General features: G+C 41.5%; 2 protein-coding genes across 6 annotated transcripts in view; one reads left to right on the top strand and one right to left on the bottom strand.

Moving 5' to 3' along the window:
* Positions 1 to 2,466: 2,466 nt before the first annotated feature.
* Positions 2,467 to 6,908, top strand: LOC122980269 (class E basic helix-loop-helix protein 40-like). Its single transcript, XM_044348099.1, has 5 exons — positions 2,467 to 2,866; positions 3,010 to 3,073; positions 3,319 to 3,426; positions 3,781 to 3,904; positions 4,776 to 6,908. Exons 1-5 carry the CDS (start codon positions 2,796 to 2,798, stop codon positions 5,693 to 5,695), a joined length of 1,287 nt encoding a protein of 428 aa, XP_044204034.1. The 5' UTR covers positions 2,467 to 2,795; the 3' UTR covers positions 5,696 to 6,908.
* ttll3 (tubulin tyrosine ligase-like family, member 3) overlaps positions 6,492 to 14,766 on the bottom strand; it is a 28,015-nt gene continuing 19,740 nt past the window's right edge. For all 5 annotated transcript variants that reach the window (XM_044348094.1, XM_044348096.1, XM_044348098.1 and 2 more), the window contains 12 exons: positions 14,309 to 14,369; positions 14,091 to 14,209; positions 13,826 to 13,994; positions 13,317 to 13,372; positions 13,060 to 13,188; positions 12,830 to 12,944; positions 12,535 to 12,651; positions 12,280 to 12,460; positions 10,877 to 11,025; positions 10,188 to 10,431; positions 9,584 to 10,019; positions 6,492 to 9,472 (listed from right to left, as the gene is read on the bottom strand). In XM_044348094.1, coding sequence (XP_044204029.1) covers positions 8,696 to 9,472; positions 9,584 to 10,019; positions 10,188 to 10,431; positions 10,877 to 11,025; positions 12,280 to 12,460; positions 12,535 to 12,651; positions 12,830 to 12,944; positions 13,060 to 13,188; positions 13,317 to 13,372; positions 13,826 to 13,994; positions 14,091 to 14,209; positions 14,309 to 14,324 — 2,508 coding nt within the window. In that variant the 5' untranslated portion in view covers positions 14,325 to 14,369 and the 3' untranslated portion in view covers positions 6,492 to 8,695. The remainder of the gene's footprint in view (positions 9,473 to 9,583; positions 10,020 to 10,187; positions 10,432 to 10,876; positions 11,026 to 12,279; positions 12,461 to 12,534; positions 12,652 to 12,829; positions 12,945 to 13,059; positions 13,189 to 13,316; positions 13,373 to 13,825; positions 13,995 to 14,090; positions 14,210 to 14,308; positions 14,370 to 14,766) is intronic.

The raw sequence follows: 14,766 nt of genomic DNA, 5'->3' as shown, positions 1-14,766 counted from the left end.
AATCCATACAAACATGCACAGAAAAAGTTTTTGAAACAGTTTATTGTAACACTTTTGACATTACTATTTAAATATATTGTCCTTTGTCAGAAGATTTGTTTGTTACATAAGTAACATTATTTTCAAGCATGTCTTTAATTATAAAACATTACAATTGACATCATACAAACATTATACAAGACTCAAACATTTTTTTTGTCTAACAGAATAAACACTTTTTTTGGCTTTATGCTGAAAACAATAAAAGGCCAAGAGGTATTTTCCCAAATATTTTCCAAGAATGTTACAACTGAACTGAAATAAAGTAACTATTGTCAGGATTTAAAAAAAATCTAATTCAGTCTAATCTAATCTCAATCTAATTGTGTCACATTTACCCAGATTGTGTTCAAGGGGGCCTTCCATCGTTATAGTGGTTATTTGATTATAGCTCAATCACTGTGACCTGTGTTCTGGTCATTCTGTAATTGCTGAGTCCCATCTCTATTCACTACACTCTAGGAATTTTCCAAGAGGCCTTTAGCAGAAGGAACTGATGTGAGGATGTGAGCCTTTGAGAAGCATTCAACAAGACTTACTTCAACATTAATTTAATCAATGTTATTTTACAATTTGTTTCATGGAAGCCAGATTTTTCAGATGGCAGTGACTGCTTTTTACTTCCTTTTATAAGATAGATGAATAGTTAAAATTAATGACCTCATATAATCATTTTTCTTTAGTGAATTTTCACGAAGTTGTTTAGGTTCATTAAATGTACATAAAAACAATACCATGGATTTTTGATTAAAAATGCTTAGTCATGAGGCTGTTAAGCTCTACTTTTCAAAGTATCCTCAACATGTGTGAGGGATGTTGTTCCCTCATCGCACATTTTGTGTAGCCTCGTGAATCTTATCTCGCTTACATTGTGTTTTTCCTATCTTGAAAAGAAGTCTTTGAAATCAATAATTTGTCCCAAAAAAAGACCTTCGGCATGAGTCCATATGATTCAGTCACTACAGGGATTTTGTTGAGTGTAATCCTCAGGCAAAGTTCCTTAGAAACATGTGGTCAGATAATGAAAAAAATGTCTGGAGGGAGAATGAAATGTTGCAACTTTTCTCAAATCACATTATAAATTAAACTTTGCTTACAGCTTCACAAACCGTCTTTATCAATAAGAAGGAAATTAATCCACACTGACTTTAACTAGCAGAGTAACAATTTGCAGATTTTAATTAGACTAATGAAAAACTTTGAGGTCTTGCACCTTGATGGTTGTGACCCAAAAATGAAGCCACACATCTTGTTTACATGTGACACCAATAAACTGTTCTGTGCATTAGGCCAATTATCCTGTATCATCCCTAATGACTGGTGATTAGACTGTAATAGTCTTGTGGAGTCTGGTAATGACATTACGTATTGAATTTGTCAGGAAGAAACGTTATTGTACTTTTATATCACCATATCCTGTTGTAGAGATAAACAGTGAGTCTGTGGTACTCAATAGTGGGTTTAAAAGCCATTTATGCTGCTAATTTATCTTTATCATTGATGTAGGGATATTATTTAAGGGCAAATATTAGAGGAAACATGATTTTAATGTGAATTTCAACAAATCTGTCTCTACTTACCTTTTAATTTGGCTGAAATCAGCATTAAAGGAGGATGAATTGATATGATCTGTGCCTCTAGCCTGCAGCAGACAGGTGCAGCCTGCCCGTGCTGGATGTGCTGGACGTGCCCTGCCCAGCAGGCTCCCGGGGCCATGAGGAGATCAACGTGACAGTCTACACCGCCTCATGACAACAAACACGGACTTCATCCATGCACAGGTGCACGTGGTACTCCCGCCGTGACCCCACTGTTTATACAGTAGCCCACCTGCCCTCTGCAGATCAATATAATCAGACCACTTAATGTTTATATTTTTGTATTGCATCTATAATTATTCTTATTATTTTTGACGTGTTTTACAGTAATAATATCAAACCAGACTGAAATAATGAGGCTAAAGAAGTTGCCGTTTGTTCCTGCATTATTAAATACCTGAATATATACAGAGCAGTTAACAGACAATGTCTGTTTCGTGCTGAGCTCAGTGTTTCTGAAAGGCACCATAAAAACACTGCTCTCTGTTTGAAGATAATTTATTGCGCTTGATGGGATTGTTTGCCTTAAAACAGTCCTATTATGGCTGCTATAATCTTTTAACTGTGTTATTATACATTTTTTTTATTGGCGGTGGGTACTACCATGCCCACTCGCCGCTCGTGCCCTGTGCCCGTTGAACTCTTGCACTGGTTCTCTGCCAGCACGTTCCCCTCCGTGGCTCGCGCAGCCTTGTTTCCATACACTTCAGCATGGTGGTACACGGGATCCGAAACGCGCCGCCCTCCGCTCTGACGTCCGCGGCCGTCCGCCCACTGAGACTTCTTATCTGTAGCAAGTGGGCCGTCCTTCCACCGAGGATACAGCGCCGTTTAACACGTGAGCCTCATGTGATAGAGGTAGGTCAGGCTGAGCAGAGAGTCAGTTTATTTAACTCGTCGCTCTGTCCTCCCCCACCTTCCCAACGCGCCATCAAGAGGGTTACCTTCCTTCTGCGGCGGGACCACAGCGTGGAGATCCTAGGGACTAACTCGAAAACCATTTTCGCATCCAAAATAACCTCTACTTTATTAAGATTAGTGGTAAAGAATGAGAAATTAGAAAACATTTTGACATTTTTTTGAAGCGTTTTTAGTGCAACTTTTTTTTTAAAATCACGCGTTGGAAAAGACTTTGGCTGCGTAATTGGAGTAAAGAGAATGGAGCGAATTCCAAGCGCGCAACCACCTCCTCTGTCCAAACACCAAGCTGATCTGTCAGACGTGCAGGGGTAAGTCACACTTTAAAAAAAAATGTCTTTACTTGCCTTGTTCATGTCTTAGACTTGTTTATATAATTTATTCAGTAGCTTGTCTCATACTTCACCAAACCATTACCTCATACCTGACTGCTGTGTTCTCTTTGTTTCTGTAGGATGGATTTCCCGATGTATGTTTATAAACCCAGGCGAGGAATGAAGAGAGGAGAGGAGAGCAAGGTCTGTTATTATTTTGTTTATTGCCAACTTGTCCTACTTATAGAGCTTTTGTTAAAGCGTGTGAACAACAAGGGGGGAATTATGCTGGCAGTAGTCCTGTAGTCCCATAAATGGTTGACCTAATTTCTGCTATGACATAACTCCTGGAGTCCTCCCTATCGGCGTAACAGCCTCTGATCATAAAGAACTAGCTGTGTGCTCTCAGATCAGCTGAATTCACCTAACAATGGTGTTTATTCTTGCAGGAAACCTACAAGCTTCCTCACAGACTTATTGAAAAGAAAAGGCGTGACCGGATAAACGAGTGCATCGCTCAATTGAAAGATTTATTGCCAGAGCACCTGAAACTCACGGTAAGTTCATGCTGTAGCTGGGAAATATAATGTGATTCACTATATGTAGTGGCAGGCACCATCAAGTGGCTGCTCAGTGGTATTGCATCTTCTGTTCTTAGTGCGTCAGCAGTCAGTGAGTGACAGCTCATAGTTGACTTAAAGAGGATGTGTCTTCTGTCACGTATTAACATTTATAATTTATATCTTTCCATATAATATTAAACATTTCTTAAGAACATGTTTACTGCCCGTTGCAACTGTTGCATTGCTGATGATGATGATGTGTGACAGCCGTGTACATGGGTAGTAAAGCTTAGTTCGTATGTGTTATGTAAGAGGTGAGGATGTGCTGACAGTATGTGTCTCCTACAGACTCTTGGCCATCTGGAGAAGGCTGTGGTTTTAGAGCTTACGCTCAAGCATGTGAAAGCCCTCTCCTCTCTTCTGGAGCAACAACAGCAGAAGATCCTCGCTCTGCAGAACGGCATGCAAATTGGTGAGCTGCAGATCACTCACTGTACACACACACAGACAAGGGCGTAACTTTGGTTTGAAAAGTGGGGAGGACACAATAACCCCCCCCCCAAAAAAAAAAAAAATTGCAATTTGAATTCCATTTCCTGCATTTCTATGTACATTTAGGTACTACGGTAACCAATACAAAATCCAGGAAATAATTAAGTTGGTCATCATGCTAAATTCTGCCAGAATAGCACTAAATATGCATAAGAAAAAGCTGTCATACTTTCTGTATTGTTTAACCCATAACCTATAATCCACCAACTCACATTTCCTTTCTTTCTTAACATTAAATTTAACTGCTGCTGTTGGCGTTTCATTTTTATGAGCTGCCGCTTGCTCATTCAGTGAGTAATTTTTCAAATGTGCAACACGTCCATGTCCACAGACACCAAAATGCACTATAGAACCATGTAGGCAGGCTGTCTGAGTCTGCTACTCATACATGGCAGTTTTTTGGGGTATATCAGGGCCTTACAATCAGCAGCTCAATTCACATTCACAGCCAGAATCTGATGGCTGGCCAAATGATTTTTGCCGTTAAAAAAAATAATAATAAAAAGATTTTGAAAGAAAGGGGGCACAAAATTTTGAAAAGAGTGGGAAACATGTACCTCCCTGTCCCCAGTGGAAATAACACCCCAGCACACAGATGTACATGTGAATCAAGATGGTTTTGTCGGACAGAATGCAAATTACTATGATGACTACACAGTGACCAGATTATGCTGAACTACAGACAAATAAGTGACTATAAATATAGCCATAGCTGCTGAAAAAGGAACTAAAAATCTCACATGTAGTAAAGTTATAGGTTTTCTGACTTTGGTTTCTTCTTGTGTTTACAGAGCAGCCTCCCGTCAGTCAGGAGAAGTCAGAGGAGATGTTCCGCTCTGGCTTCCACATGTGTGCCAAGGAGATCCTTCAATATCTAACCAGTCATGAGACTGAAGGAGATTTCACACCGTCCCACGTGATCAGTCACCTTCACAAGTTAGCTGCAGAGGTGCTGCAAAGTCCGGTCCGACCCCGCACTCCTCTCAGCCCTCGACCTGAGGAAATTCCTGCCTACCACCAGCACCAACCTCACAAGGAGATCCCCACCAGCTTACCCCCTAAACCCAGTGAGGGCTATGGGAGGAACTGTGTGCCTGTCATCCAGCGGGCGTACGCTCCACAGAGTGGGGAGCAGAGTGGCAGTGATACGGATACAGACAGCGGCTATGGAGGAGAGTTGGAGAAGAATGAGTCAGGGGTGTCACAGGGACGTCCAGATTACTACAGTCAGGAGAGCCAGCTGAAGCGAGCGCTGGGTGAGAGGCAGGGCTCCGGCATCAAGCAGGAGGACGATGAGCCGCGCCACAAACGACCCCGGGTGGAATCATCTGAGGATGAGCTGCTCTCAGGTGGAGAGTCATCCACTTCGTCATCCTCTAGTGGTTACGGTAGTTACATGAGTGTATCCCCCAACCATCCACCTCCTCCACATCCCCTCTGCATGCCTTTCTACCTCATTCCACCCTCTGCTGCCGCCTACCTGCCAATGCTGGAGAAATGCTGGTATCCAGGAGCTGTGCCCATGCTGTACCCTGGCATGGGAGGTGCAGCACCCGCCATGTCCAGCGAAAGACCGCCACCACCTCAGCTCGTGTTGTCTCCCAGAGGAGGCTCTCCAGCCCCAGCCATATCTCAAACCCCCATGGACTCCCCTGCCCTCCTTCAGGCACTAAAGCAGGTACCACCCCTCAACCTGGAAACCAAAGACTGAGAGATGAGAGAATAGGGTTGACGAGATGGTCCTTTGCTAGCATCCAGCAGCAGAGACCATAGTAGGAGGGAGAACATGACTGAGTCGTTCCATTATCCATCCTCATTTTTCTCCTCTGTTCCTCAGCCCGGAGGTCAAACAGTAAACAAGTGGACTTGTAGAGATGATAAGGGGGTCGGGGTGGGGTGGGGTGGGAGGGTTGGCAGCATCCATCCACATTGGAGGAATGCAAAGTTTGAATGTTTAATGCTCAGTGGTAATACTCAGTGCAAATATATCATATAAACTGGACCTGCCCTGCACACACACACACACACACACACACACACACACACACACACACACACACACACATACACTTGGTTGAATGTAAAGAAAGAAATGTTTCAGATGCTGCTGTTAAAGTATAAACGCCGATGACACTGATGCATCTCACTTGTAGCTGTTGCGATAGTGACACGCCATATTTGTACTCTAGAAAATCATTGCACCAGATGTTAGCAGTAATACGTCACCCAAAGTTTGTCGCCTGTGTCCTGTAGGTCACCATATTCATCACTTAAAATGCCCTTTGAACCAGATCACTATGATGACTGGCACCATAACATCCAAGGGTTTCCTCAAGTGTGTACAGACAAGAGTATGGGTACACCCATGGGTGGATGAAGGAACGGCCCACCACATGACCACGCTGAATGAGAAGTCTTGTTATTCAATGACAAACACAGACAGTTGAGATGGATTTTCTGTAATTATTGTTCATAGACTTCTTGTACATTTCTATTTTTGATACCCGTTCTTGCACTCTGTCCGCAGAGATAGGAGGGCAGAGTGTGGACAATTGTACGTTTGTGTACTCAGAAACTGTGTACATACTGTAGCACTGTGCTGGACCTGGTCTGCATACTCAACATCTGTTTCTGCTCAAGTCAAACCTGGTGTTTGTTCTTGCTGTTGCCTTTTACTTGTGAAAAGCTAATAAATCTCAGATGTTTATTCTCTGTACTACATATGAATACTGGAGTCAAAGGAGTGAGGAGAAGAGAAGTGAATGTAAACGTTTTACCAGAAGACTAGTTTTCTATAGAAAGAGGTACTTGAGATTTTATATTTTGGGACCTACATGAAAGATGTTTGATGTACATATTTTGTCTATAAATGTTGATATACATTATATAAGTGTATTAATAAAGTATTTTTTTCCCGTGGAAAATGGCTTTGACTATATGTGTGTGAGAAAGAAGGAGAGTGTGTGTGAACACATCTAGTAATGAAATACAATCTGTTCAGATTTTGTTCTTTTATGGCACCGCAACATTCATATGACAGGGAACACTTATATAATGGCAGATCTGTAGCCCAGATCTCCTGCTGGTTGACCGTCTGTGCCCGCTAATACAACAACAAGTAAACACACATGATTGTAAACGGTTTCGGTTAATCTCCTGAGGCAATAATCAGGATCCATCTGCATCATGTCAACAGCCTGACAGGATGACATCTCCTCATGTCTTATTGACTGTATGATTGTATCATATGACTGTATGCATTATGAAATGCCAGTTTCACATCCTACCATTCATACTGGAGAAGTCCCTTAAAACATGTAGAAGCATAAATCACAACTATGTACTGCATTCTGTGAGCATTTTACAGCTGTGTGATAGTACTTACAGTCACATGTTATCTCATACTGCAGATATCAACATGTTTGCATGTCTACACAGGCCCAGCCCAGTGTCAATGTTCAACTACAGAAACCACATATTATTATTGTTTCCACTATCATTTTTGTCTGAGCTGTAGGAGTGTTATTTCATTCTACACGAAAGGTTTTGTATAAACTGAAGTGCAAGGCCATGAACGGCAACCTAAACGTCATTAGTTCCCGCTAAACTGATTCTCTTGAAGTTCAGTTGAATTCAGTTGTTCAAGTGGGAGTTGCATTTTTGTTGCTGCCATGAGACATCATTTGCAAACTAATTTTAGAGGTGCAGCCTACCCATTTGACATTTTGCAATAGTTAAACTATGATTTTGATATTTATTTCAGCAGTTGGGGTGTCCTGGAGGCGTAGTGGTTAAGACACATAATATATAACCATAATATCTCTGTTTGACCTTTGTTGCTTGTCATACCTGTCTCTCCCTCCCCCAGTGTTTCCTCTCTGTTTCTATTTCTATGAATCTATCCAATAAAGGCAAAAATATCACCAAAAACTGTGCATTACATTTATATGGTGAAATATGTGGCAATTATTAGGCTAAAAGACCAAATGAACCAGGTATTGCTCAAAATGAAGCAACAAATGGAGAAGGGCTGCCTATTCTTTCAGCAAGACTTTAATCATTGGGCTTTTGTTGCCACCTGCTGGTGGGCTAAAATACCTCCATCCTGTTGCCAGTTTTCCCAAAAAGATGGAACCAGTGATCATTTCACTACATTATTTTCTGCCCACTCACCTTAGAATACCCACCACATTAGAGACATGTTTGAATGAGCTGTTTTTGCTTATTTGTTTTAATATAAATGAACTTCAACACAACAGTGATTGTAGTTATATTCATAAGATAATAATCATAAAACATATCTACATATATTTAGAATAAGACATTATTCAAATTTAGCATTAAAATATATTGTATGTGTCTCACTTTACTCTGAACATGAGGTAAAAGTACCCATATTTACCCATATATTGTATATTTAAAGCCCCTATGTGTGGGATTTGAAAATGTCTCATTTCACCAAGATTGTGTCATTTTTCTACAATCTTTCTACAAAATCTTTTGTCACCACAATCATTTAAACAATGATATAATCTCATAAAAACACTATTCTACACACAGGGGCTTTAATGTTTTGCGAATAAGGGTAATATGTTGTCCAGGCTTTCAATCTGCTGAAATATAAATTAATAACGACATCATTGCTGACAAAACCTCCTAAACTCTGTTGCCCTGCATAGACTTTCCTCTCTTTGCCCTTAACATGCTCACACTAGTGTTTGTGTCCTGTTCCTGTGCAGTCTCCTTTACATTTGGTCACAGTTTGCCTATAAGAGTGGAGGAATAACTGATGCCTGTGGACGCTGGAATGAGAGAAAAAGGTTGGATTACGACAGGCAACAGTTCCTGCCACAATGTTTGGTCGCAAGCTAAAGACCTCCAGGGTAGGGAGCTGACCCTGGAGGGAAGGAAAGAGCCGGGTAGAAGTCCTGTGCTGAGGCTCAGAAGCTGCCAGGGGGAGGAAGGATCTAGAGATATGTGATCGATGGCCTGGTTTGATTTGGGTTTTACAATCTGAAAAGCTGTGAGGGGGGCTGAGGGAAAAGGAAAGGCTCCGTGGGACCAGAGTTGCCCCATTGAGACTCAGACCCAAACGTCGTGCTTTCCTCCATGGTTCAGTGTGTATGATCAGAGGCTGTTCAGACACCAGACTGCGGCAGGATCTGTGAACACAAGAGGTATTCTGAACCTCTGTTCTCCCCTCATGCTCCCTCTTTGGAGAATCTGATGTCAGCTGCCTCTTTTTCTCTCCAACAGCTCGGTTCTCCTTGCCTGAACGGCGAAAAGCAGAGACTGCACAGGACTTCTGACCTGATGGCTTATGTGTGGTTTCAACCTCCTCTGAAGACAAGTGTTCTGATGGGAACTGGACAGCGAGAGGTGTGTTAGAAATAACTGTTTGTCTTTGTAGTGGAGGTCTGGATCGCCTTATGGGTGCTCCTTCCACCAACAGGTTCACTCCCACATACTGTGGAACTTCAACTGCAGCCTGGGAGGGTGATAAAATGAAACACAAATGGTGTATAATCTATTCCTCAGCAGAATCATCCTTGAAATAAATACCCGTTGCCTCTAGGTGAGATGCATAAAACATTCCAACCTGTTTGTAGATTAGCTGGAAGCCTCCTGTGTAAGCACTGGGATCGGTCCGTCGGTCGAGCACAACCCTCAGTGTGTCCAGCTGCACAGCAGGACAAAGGCGAGCAGTCACAGCAGTGGAACAAGCCATAGTTGGACTGGCATTGATCTCCAGGAGCCAAGGTCTCAGATCTCTGCCCAACATAAAATCAGCTCCGAAGAGCTCAAAACTTGCCTTGCGGGGCTCTACCAGGTCCTGGGCTGTCTGCAGGACACGCACTATAGCTTGCTGCATGCCTGGGACCACCACTGACTCCCACTCTGCCCCATGGCCCTGCCGCTGCAGAAAAGCCCTAAACTGGGAGCAGGACCACATATTGTCCTCAGGCACTCCTGGATGGCGGTCACAGGATGGCTGGAAGTGCTTCTGGATAGAATTGTTGCACAGGTGGACTGAGCTGAGGAAAATAACGCAAAGTAAGCATGAAATGTGCTTTAAATAAAACGTGTATATTAGTCCTAATTGCATTTTTAAAATCCCTCTAAAAACTAGGTAGACGATACTGTAAAGGTCAAGTACAAGTAAATAATTTGTTTTTCTCTTTTGACTGACCCCCCTGCCTGACCTGTCCAGGGTTTTTGTTGAGTAGGGCTGAGTGGAAAACCGCAGGTAGCACTCTCCGTAGAACCAGACAGTCAGAGGGTTCCAGTCGGTGACGAGGAACCACTGACGGAGGTCAAACTTGGTGTCATGAATCAACAGAGGATGTTCCAAGTATTTCTGAACCACCCATTTACTCTCCTTAGCCAAGGCTCTGTCAGTGTCCACCAGCGCTAAAATGTCATCCAGGCGATCCATGCATATTATACCTGGATGTTGACAGTCGAAGCGACATGTGAAAGAAATAAAGCACCAAACCCACTGAAACACATTGAAACTGCATTATTGACTGTAACAGTTTCAGTAGACAGAAATAACAGGATGCAGTGTTTCTTGGTTTGTTTAGAGGGTCTTTTTGATGTTGTGCACAATAGCAGGACAAGAAGTAAAATGGAGCTCTCCTTTCAGTAGCATTTTTCATTTAATTTCATTTATTCCAATCAAACATAGAAAATAGAAGCAATATCAACACCTGCATGACACAGTTCATAATGCAACCATAATGCTAAAACAAAACAATGGAATTAGTTTTTTTTCCCAATGTTCAATGTGCATTTTTTCAGTATTTCTGTCAGTATTGTGTTGCCTTAGAGAAGAAGTAAAAGATCAACATACTCCATGATGTAACTGTTATTATATGAAAGAAAGCCTCACCTCTTCCTCTTGACTTAGCGCCTGGTTTGATGATCCAGATGTTATTTACTCCATCTGTGTCCAGCTGAGGACAAACTTCCTGTAGTCTGGCCAACATGGACTGGCAGCGCTCCACAAACACACTGCTACCCCTGATCAATGCACTGTCACTGTGCACCAATGTTTTATTAGACTCACTGACACTACAGACACTAAATGTGTTCTAACATTAATTATGAAACTAGGCATATATTCACACTGAAACAGAGACAAAATAAAGTCAGTTACAAATACCAGCATGCATATTAAAAACAGTCAATTTCTGAGTGTAATGTTAATGGACAACTGAAATAGAGGAACTATTCAAAGTTGGAAAAAACGACCCAAACAAAATTTATGTCCTGTTTGTTTTAATATTGACATTGGCTGTAGTCTTCCGAAGGCACAGTTAAAATAAAACCGTATGCTACATACATTTCTTGTATACCACTCCCAAAATAGAGCGCTATAGATACATTAGTATATAGTTCAAAGTATACTTTGTTGTATTAATATACTATACAGTAGGGATGTGCAGAGAGCCCAGTACTTGTAATTGTAATTTATTACAGTAAGTGTTCATGAATAAACTATTTTACGAGGAGGTCCCCAAACCGGGTCTTTAACTGGAGACAGACCTCTACCTATCTATACACCCATAAGACAGAGACAGCACACCATGTAACGTGTAGGGAGGAACTTCAAAGGCAACTCTTGCTTTGCACTTTTCATTTATTGCCTATTTTTTACAACTTAACTTTGTGGAAAGGAGAAGGGGAACAGTCCCTTGAGAGCACTTCACATGTGTCAGTAGCTCAGTTTTATCTCTGGGGAACACCCCCAACTCCGAGAGTGATGTCCAAATAGGGAAATGTGCAACATGTAGCAGGTGGATGTGACTCCCCTCATTGAGACCTGTTGATAGTCGTAACAGCGGAGCACAGGAGAGAGACTGACCTGCGCGCTGGTATTTGACATGGTTTCTTTTTCTTACCAAAAACAAATAATTTTTAAAATATTTGTATGAAACAAATATTCATTAAAAAAAACACTATTTGTGCTTTGTATGTAATCATAATATCCCAATAATCCTATTTTGAACTGTGATCCTGACCCTGACTCTATATTTAAGCCTAACCCAACTCCTAACATAAACTCTAGGTTGAGTTAATATGTGCATCTCCCGCTCACTGAAAATCACCTCATCAGAACTTGGTATACATTTTACTGACAATATTTTGATATACATTTTGTTTGATTTTCATTGACTTTTTCATGGCTAATCTTCATTTGATAAGGTGGACTGTCCGTCCTGTACAAGATACATTTAGTGTGACATAAGAAGACTCTAGCAATACCAGGAAACTCTCAGAAAATAGACTCACTGCACAACCATGTAGTAATCTCGCAGAAACTCCGCCCACTGCTGTTCCTCCACTGAGGGGGGTGTTTCCACAGTCACATCAATGTCACCGTGCTCTAAAACATTGAGAAACTCTTGACACATTTGTAAAGCTGTGTCAATCACTCCCGGACCAACAGATAGCTGCTCCACATTTTCTATCTCTGTAAAGAGAAACAAGATTGGTATAGAAGAGTTTTTTACATTTCCCTTGCCCTGATCAATCATTGTATTTTACCTTCAGAGAAACTGCTCTTGACATTTTGTTTCTCAACCTCTGCTCCCTCTCTCCTCCATCTACTTGTCTCAACCACATGCTGCAACAGGCTGGAGCATGCCGTCCTCCTGAAGTCCCCTTTTTTTTTGTTTTTACAAAGAGCAAAGCGAGAAGACAAGAACACAAGAGACAGAAAATGAATGTAGGTTTGGTTAAGATATAACACCTCCATTTATACTTTTTTTCATGTCCTGTTTACACCTTGCATCTTTGATAAAACAGATTCTGACTGCGTTAATGGAGCTATAAAGCAGACCTATGAATGCACGCTTCTCATCCTCTGCCCCAAGCCTGTAACATCTTGGGAAGAAGGTGTCAGGATCTGCTGTATCAAACCACTGAAGGTTACGCAAGTTCACACAGAGCCCCACCTGAAACAAGCAGAAATATAGACATACAGACAGAGAGTATAGGCTGACCTACAGCCAAAGTTGAACAACTTCTATTTTTGCTTGTAAATCATTAAAAACTCTTTAGAGGTGACACCTTGGTAGTAAACGTTCCAGCATTTGCATAGTGATTGGTCGTCTGGTCATTCCGTAAAGAGCGACAGTCTATGTAATCCCGACGTGTCGTCCAGTAGAAATATGTTGTTTCATTTCGAACCATGCGAGACTAGAATAAATTAACTTAATTTAGAGAGCTGACTGAATACACACCATCATGACAAAAATACTCACAGAAGTAATGTTATATGACAACAATAGAAGCAAGCTGGTTGGTCCACTTGAACATTATCTTACCATGAGGTCATACATGTCATCAAGGTTCTCCTCTTTCTCGCCTTCATCCACTCTCTCTGAAAAGAGATAAGTAAAGAGCTGCATGTGTGTGTATGTGTGAGAGAGCGGGAGGGTGAGCACGCAGGCTTACATGCATACAGGGGTGTGTACAAAGAGTAGGGGTCTGTGTGATATATGTTGGTGCCTGTCATGTATCATTTATCAGGTGAAGGGGTATCCATCTGTCCCTCCCACAGATGCTCCAATTACATCTACGTTAACCCTCCTGCACTCTTAGTTTTGACAATTATAGAAGAATATTACTGATCCAGCTTTCAGACAAAATTTACATCCCTGGATGGACTAACAAACAATCTATGAATGATGGGGAAAAATCTTTAATTGGGAAATTGTATGGCTTATATGTCTAATCTTTAAAATGAGAAGCTATACATTGTGTTAGTGGCATGAACACTGGACATTGTTTTCCCAAAATCAATGTTTTTAGCTTTTGGGACACCTCATCTCACCGGTAACATCAGCACTGACATCACCATCATCACCATCCTCCTCCTTATCGCCATGGCAATGAGGTGCTTTCTGGGCAGGATGGGGCAAACGACGTTCCACCCACCCTCTGGCCCATAAAGCAGCACGGATCACAGGATAAGGTCCCTGCACTGAAAACACTTTCCGCATCTTAAAGAGAGGGAAGAAGGGGTGCATGAGCTTTTCTCCTGAGAGGATATACAGAGGTGACACGGTGAAGTCTGGTTTGTTTGTACGTATAATCACCTTGACTGCTTTCTCCACCAGTGCTTTAGCTGTTTTCAGCCTGTCTGGCTTGATTGCTGGAAGGCTAGGCACACTGCGACGTAACCTCCCCTCCACCGGAGCCACTGCAGAGTGTAATACTGAAACAAATTTCTTAGTCAAATTTCTCAGAGGTAGCCTATACATTTGTGTGATAATTCATTGCATGAATGTATATACGGATGTCCATACACTCTTACCTGGCATTTGTTGCATTTTATAGTTCTCTCTTTAGCTGGTTAGGGTGATGTGTTCTGTTGTCTGCATGCAGAAATATGATATCAACATATTGTTTTAAATCATCATACTTAATTTCAAAATTAATATGAATCAGAGAGATAATATTGGGATGAGAAATATTAATTAATAGAGATTAGCAGGGGACTAGATGACTAGATAAATAGATATGCACACATAGCCTACATAGTTTTTTAATCTGTTTTGACTGGAGAAAGAATGATCATCATAATTTTTTCCTATTTCCCAATCCAGCCTATCACCATCAACATGTCGAAATGGTCTCCTTTGCAGTTGAGGAATAAACAGAGAAAGCACAAATCTCTGTAGCTACTGAAGAAGGATGTAAATTGGGTCACGTAGGCATCTAAATCTGGACAGAACAGAGTCTGTCATAGCTTCACACTGACATACCCATGCG

The sequence above is a fragment of the Thunnus albacares genome, chromosome 4 (assembly GCF_914725855.1).
Source record: "Thunnus albacares chromosome 4, fThuAlb1.1, whole genome shotgun sequence".
Classification (NCBI taxonomy): Eukaryota; Metazoa; Chordata; class Actinopteri; order Scombriformes; family Scombridae; genus Thunnus; species Thunnus albacares.
Note: the sequence above shows the minus strand (reverse complement) of the source record. Positions and strands in the feature narration are given on the sequence as shown.

Excerpts from the sequence above, each read along its gene's own strand:
- LOC122980269 (XM_044348099.1), top strand. The coding sequence starts at position 2,796 with ATGGAGCGAATTCCAAGCGCGCAACCACCTCCTCTGTCCAAACACCAA. Across the intron at positions 3,427-3,780 it reads CAGAGCACCTGAAACTCACG|ACTCTTGGCCATCTGGAGAA; the intron begins GTAAGTTCATGC and ends TGTCTCCTACAG. Across the intron at positions 3,905-4,775 it reads GCAGAACGGCATGCAAATTG|AGCAGCCTCCCGTCAGTCAG; the intron begins GTGAGCTGCAGA and ends TTGTGTTTACAG.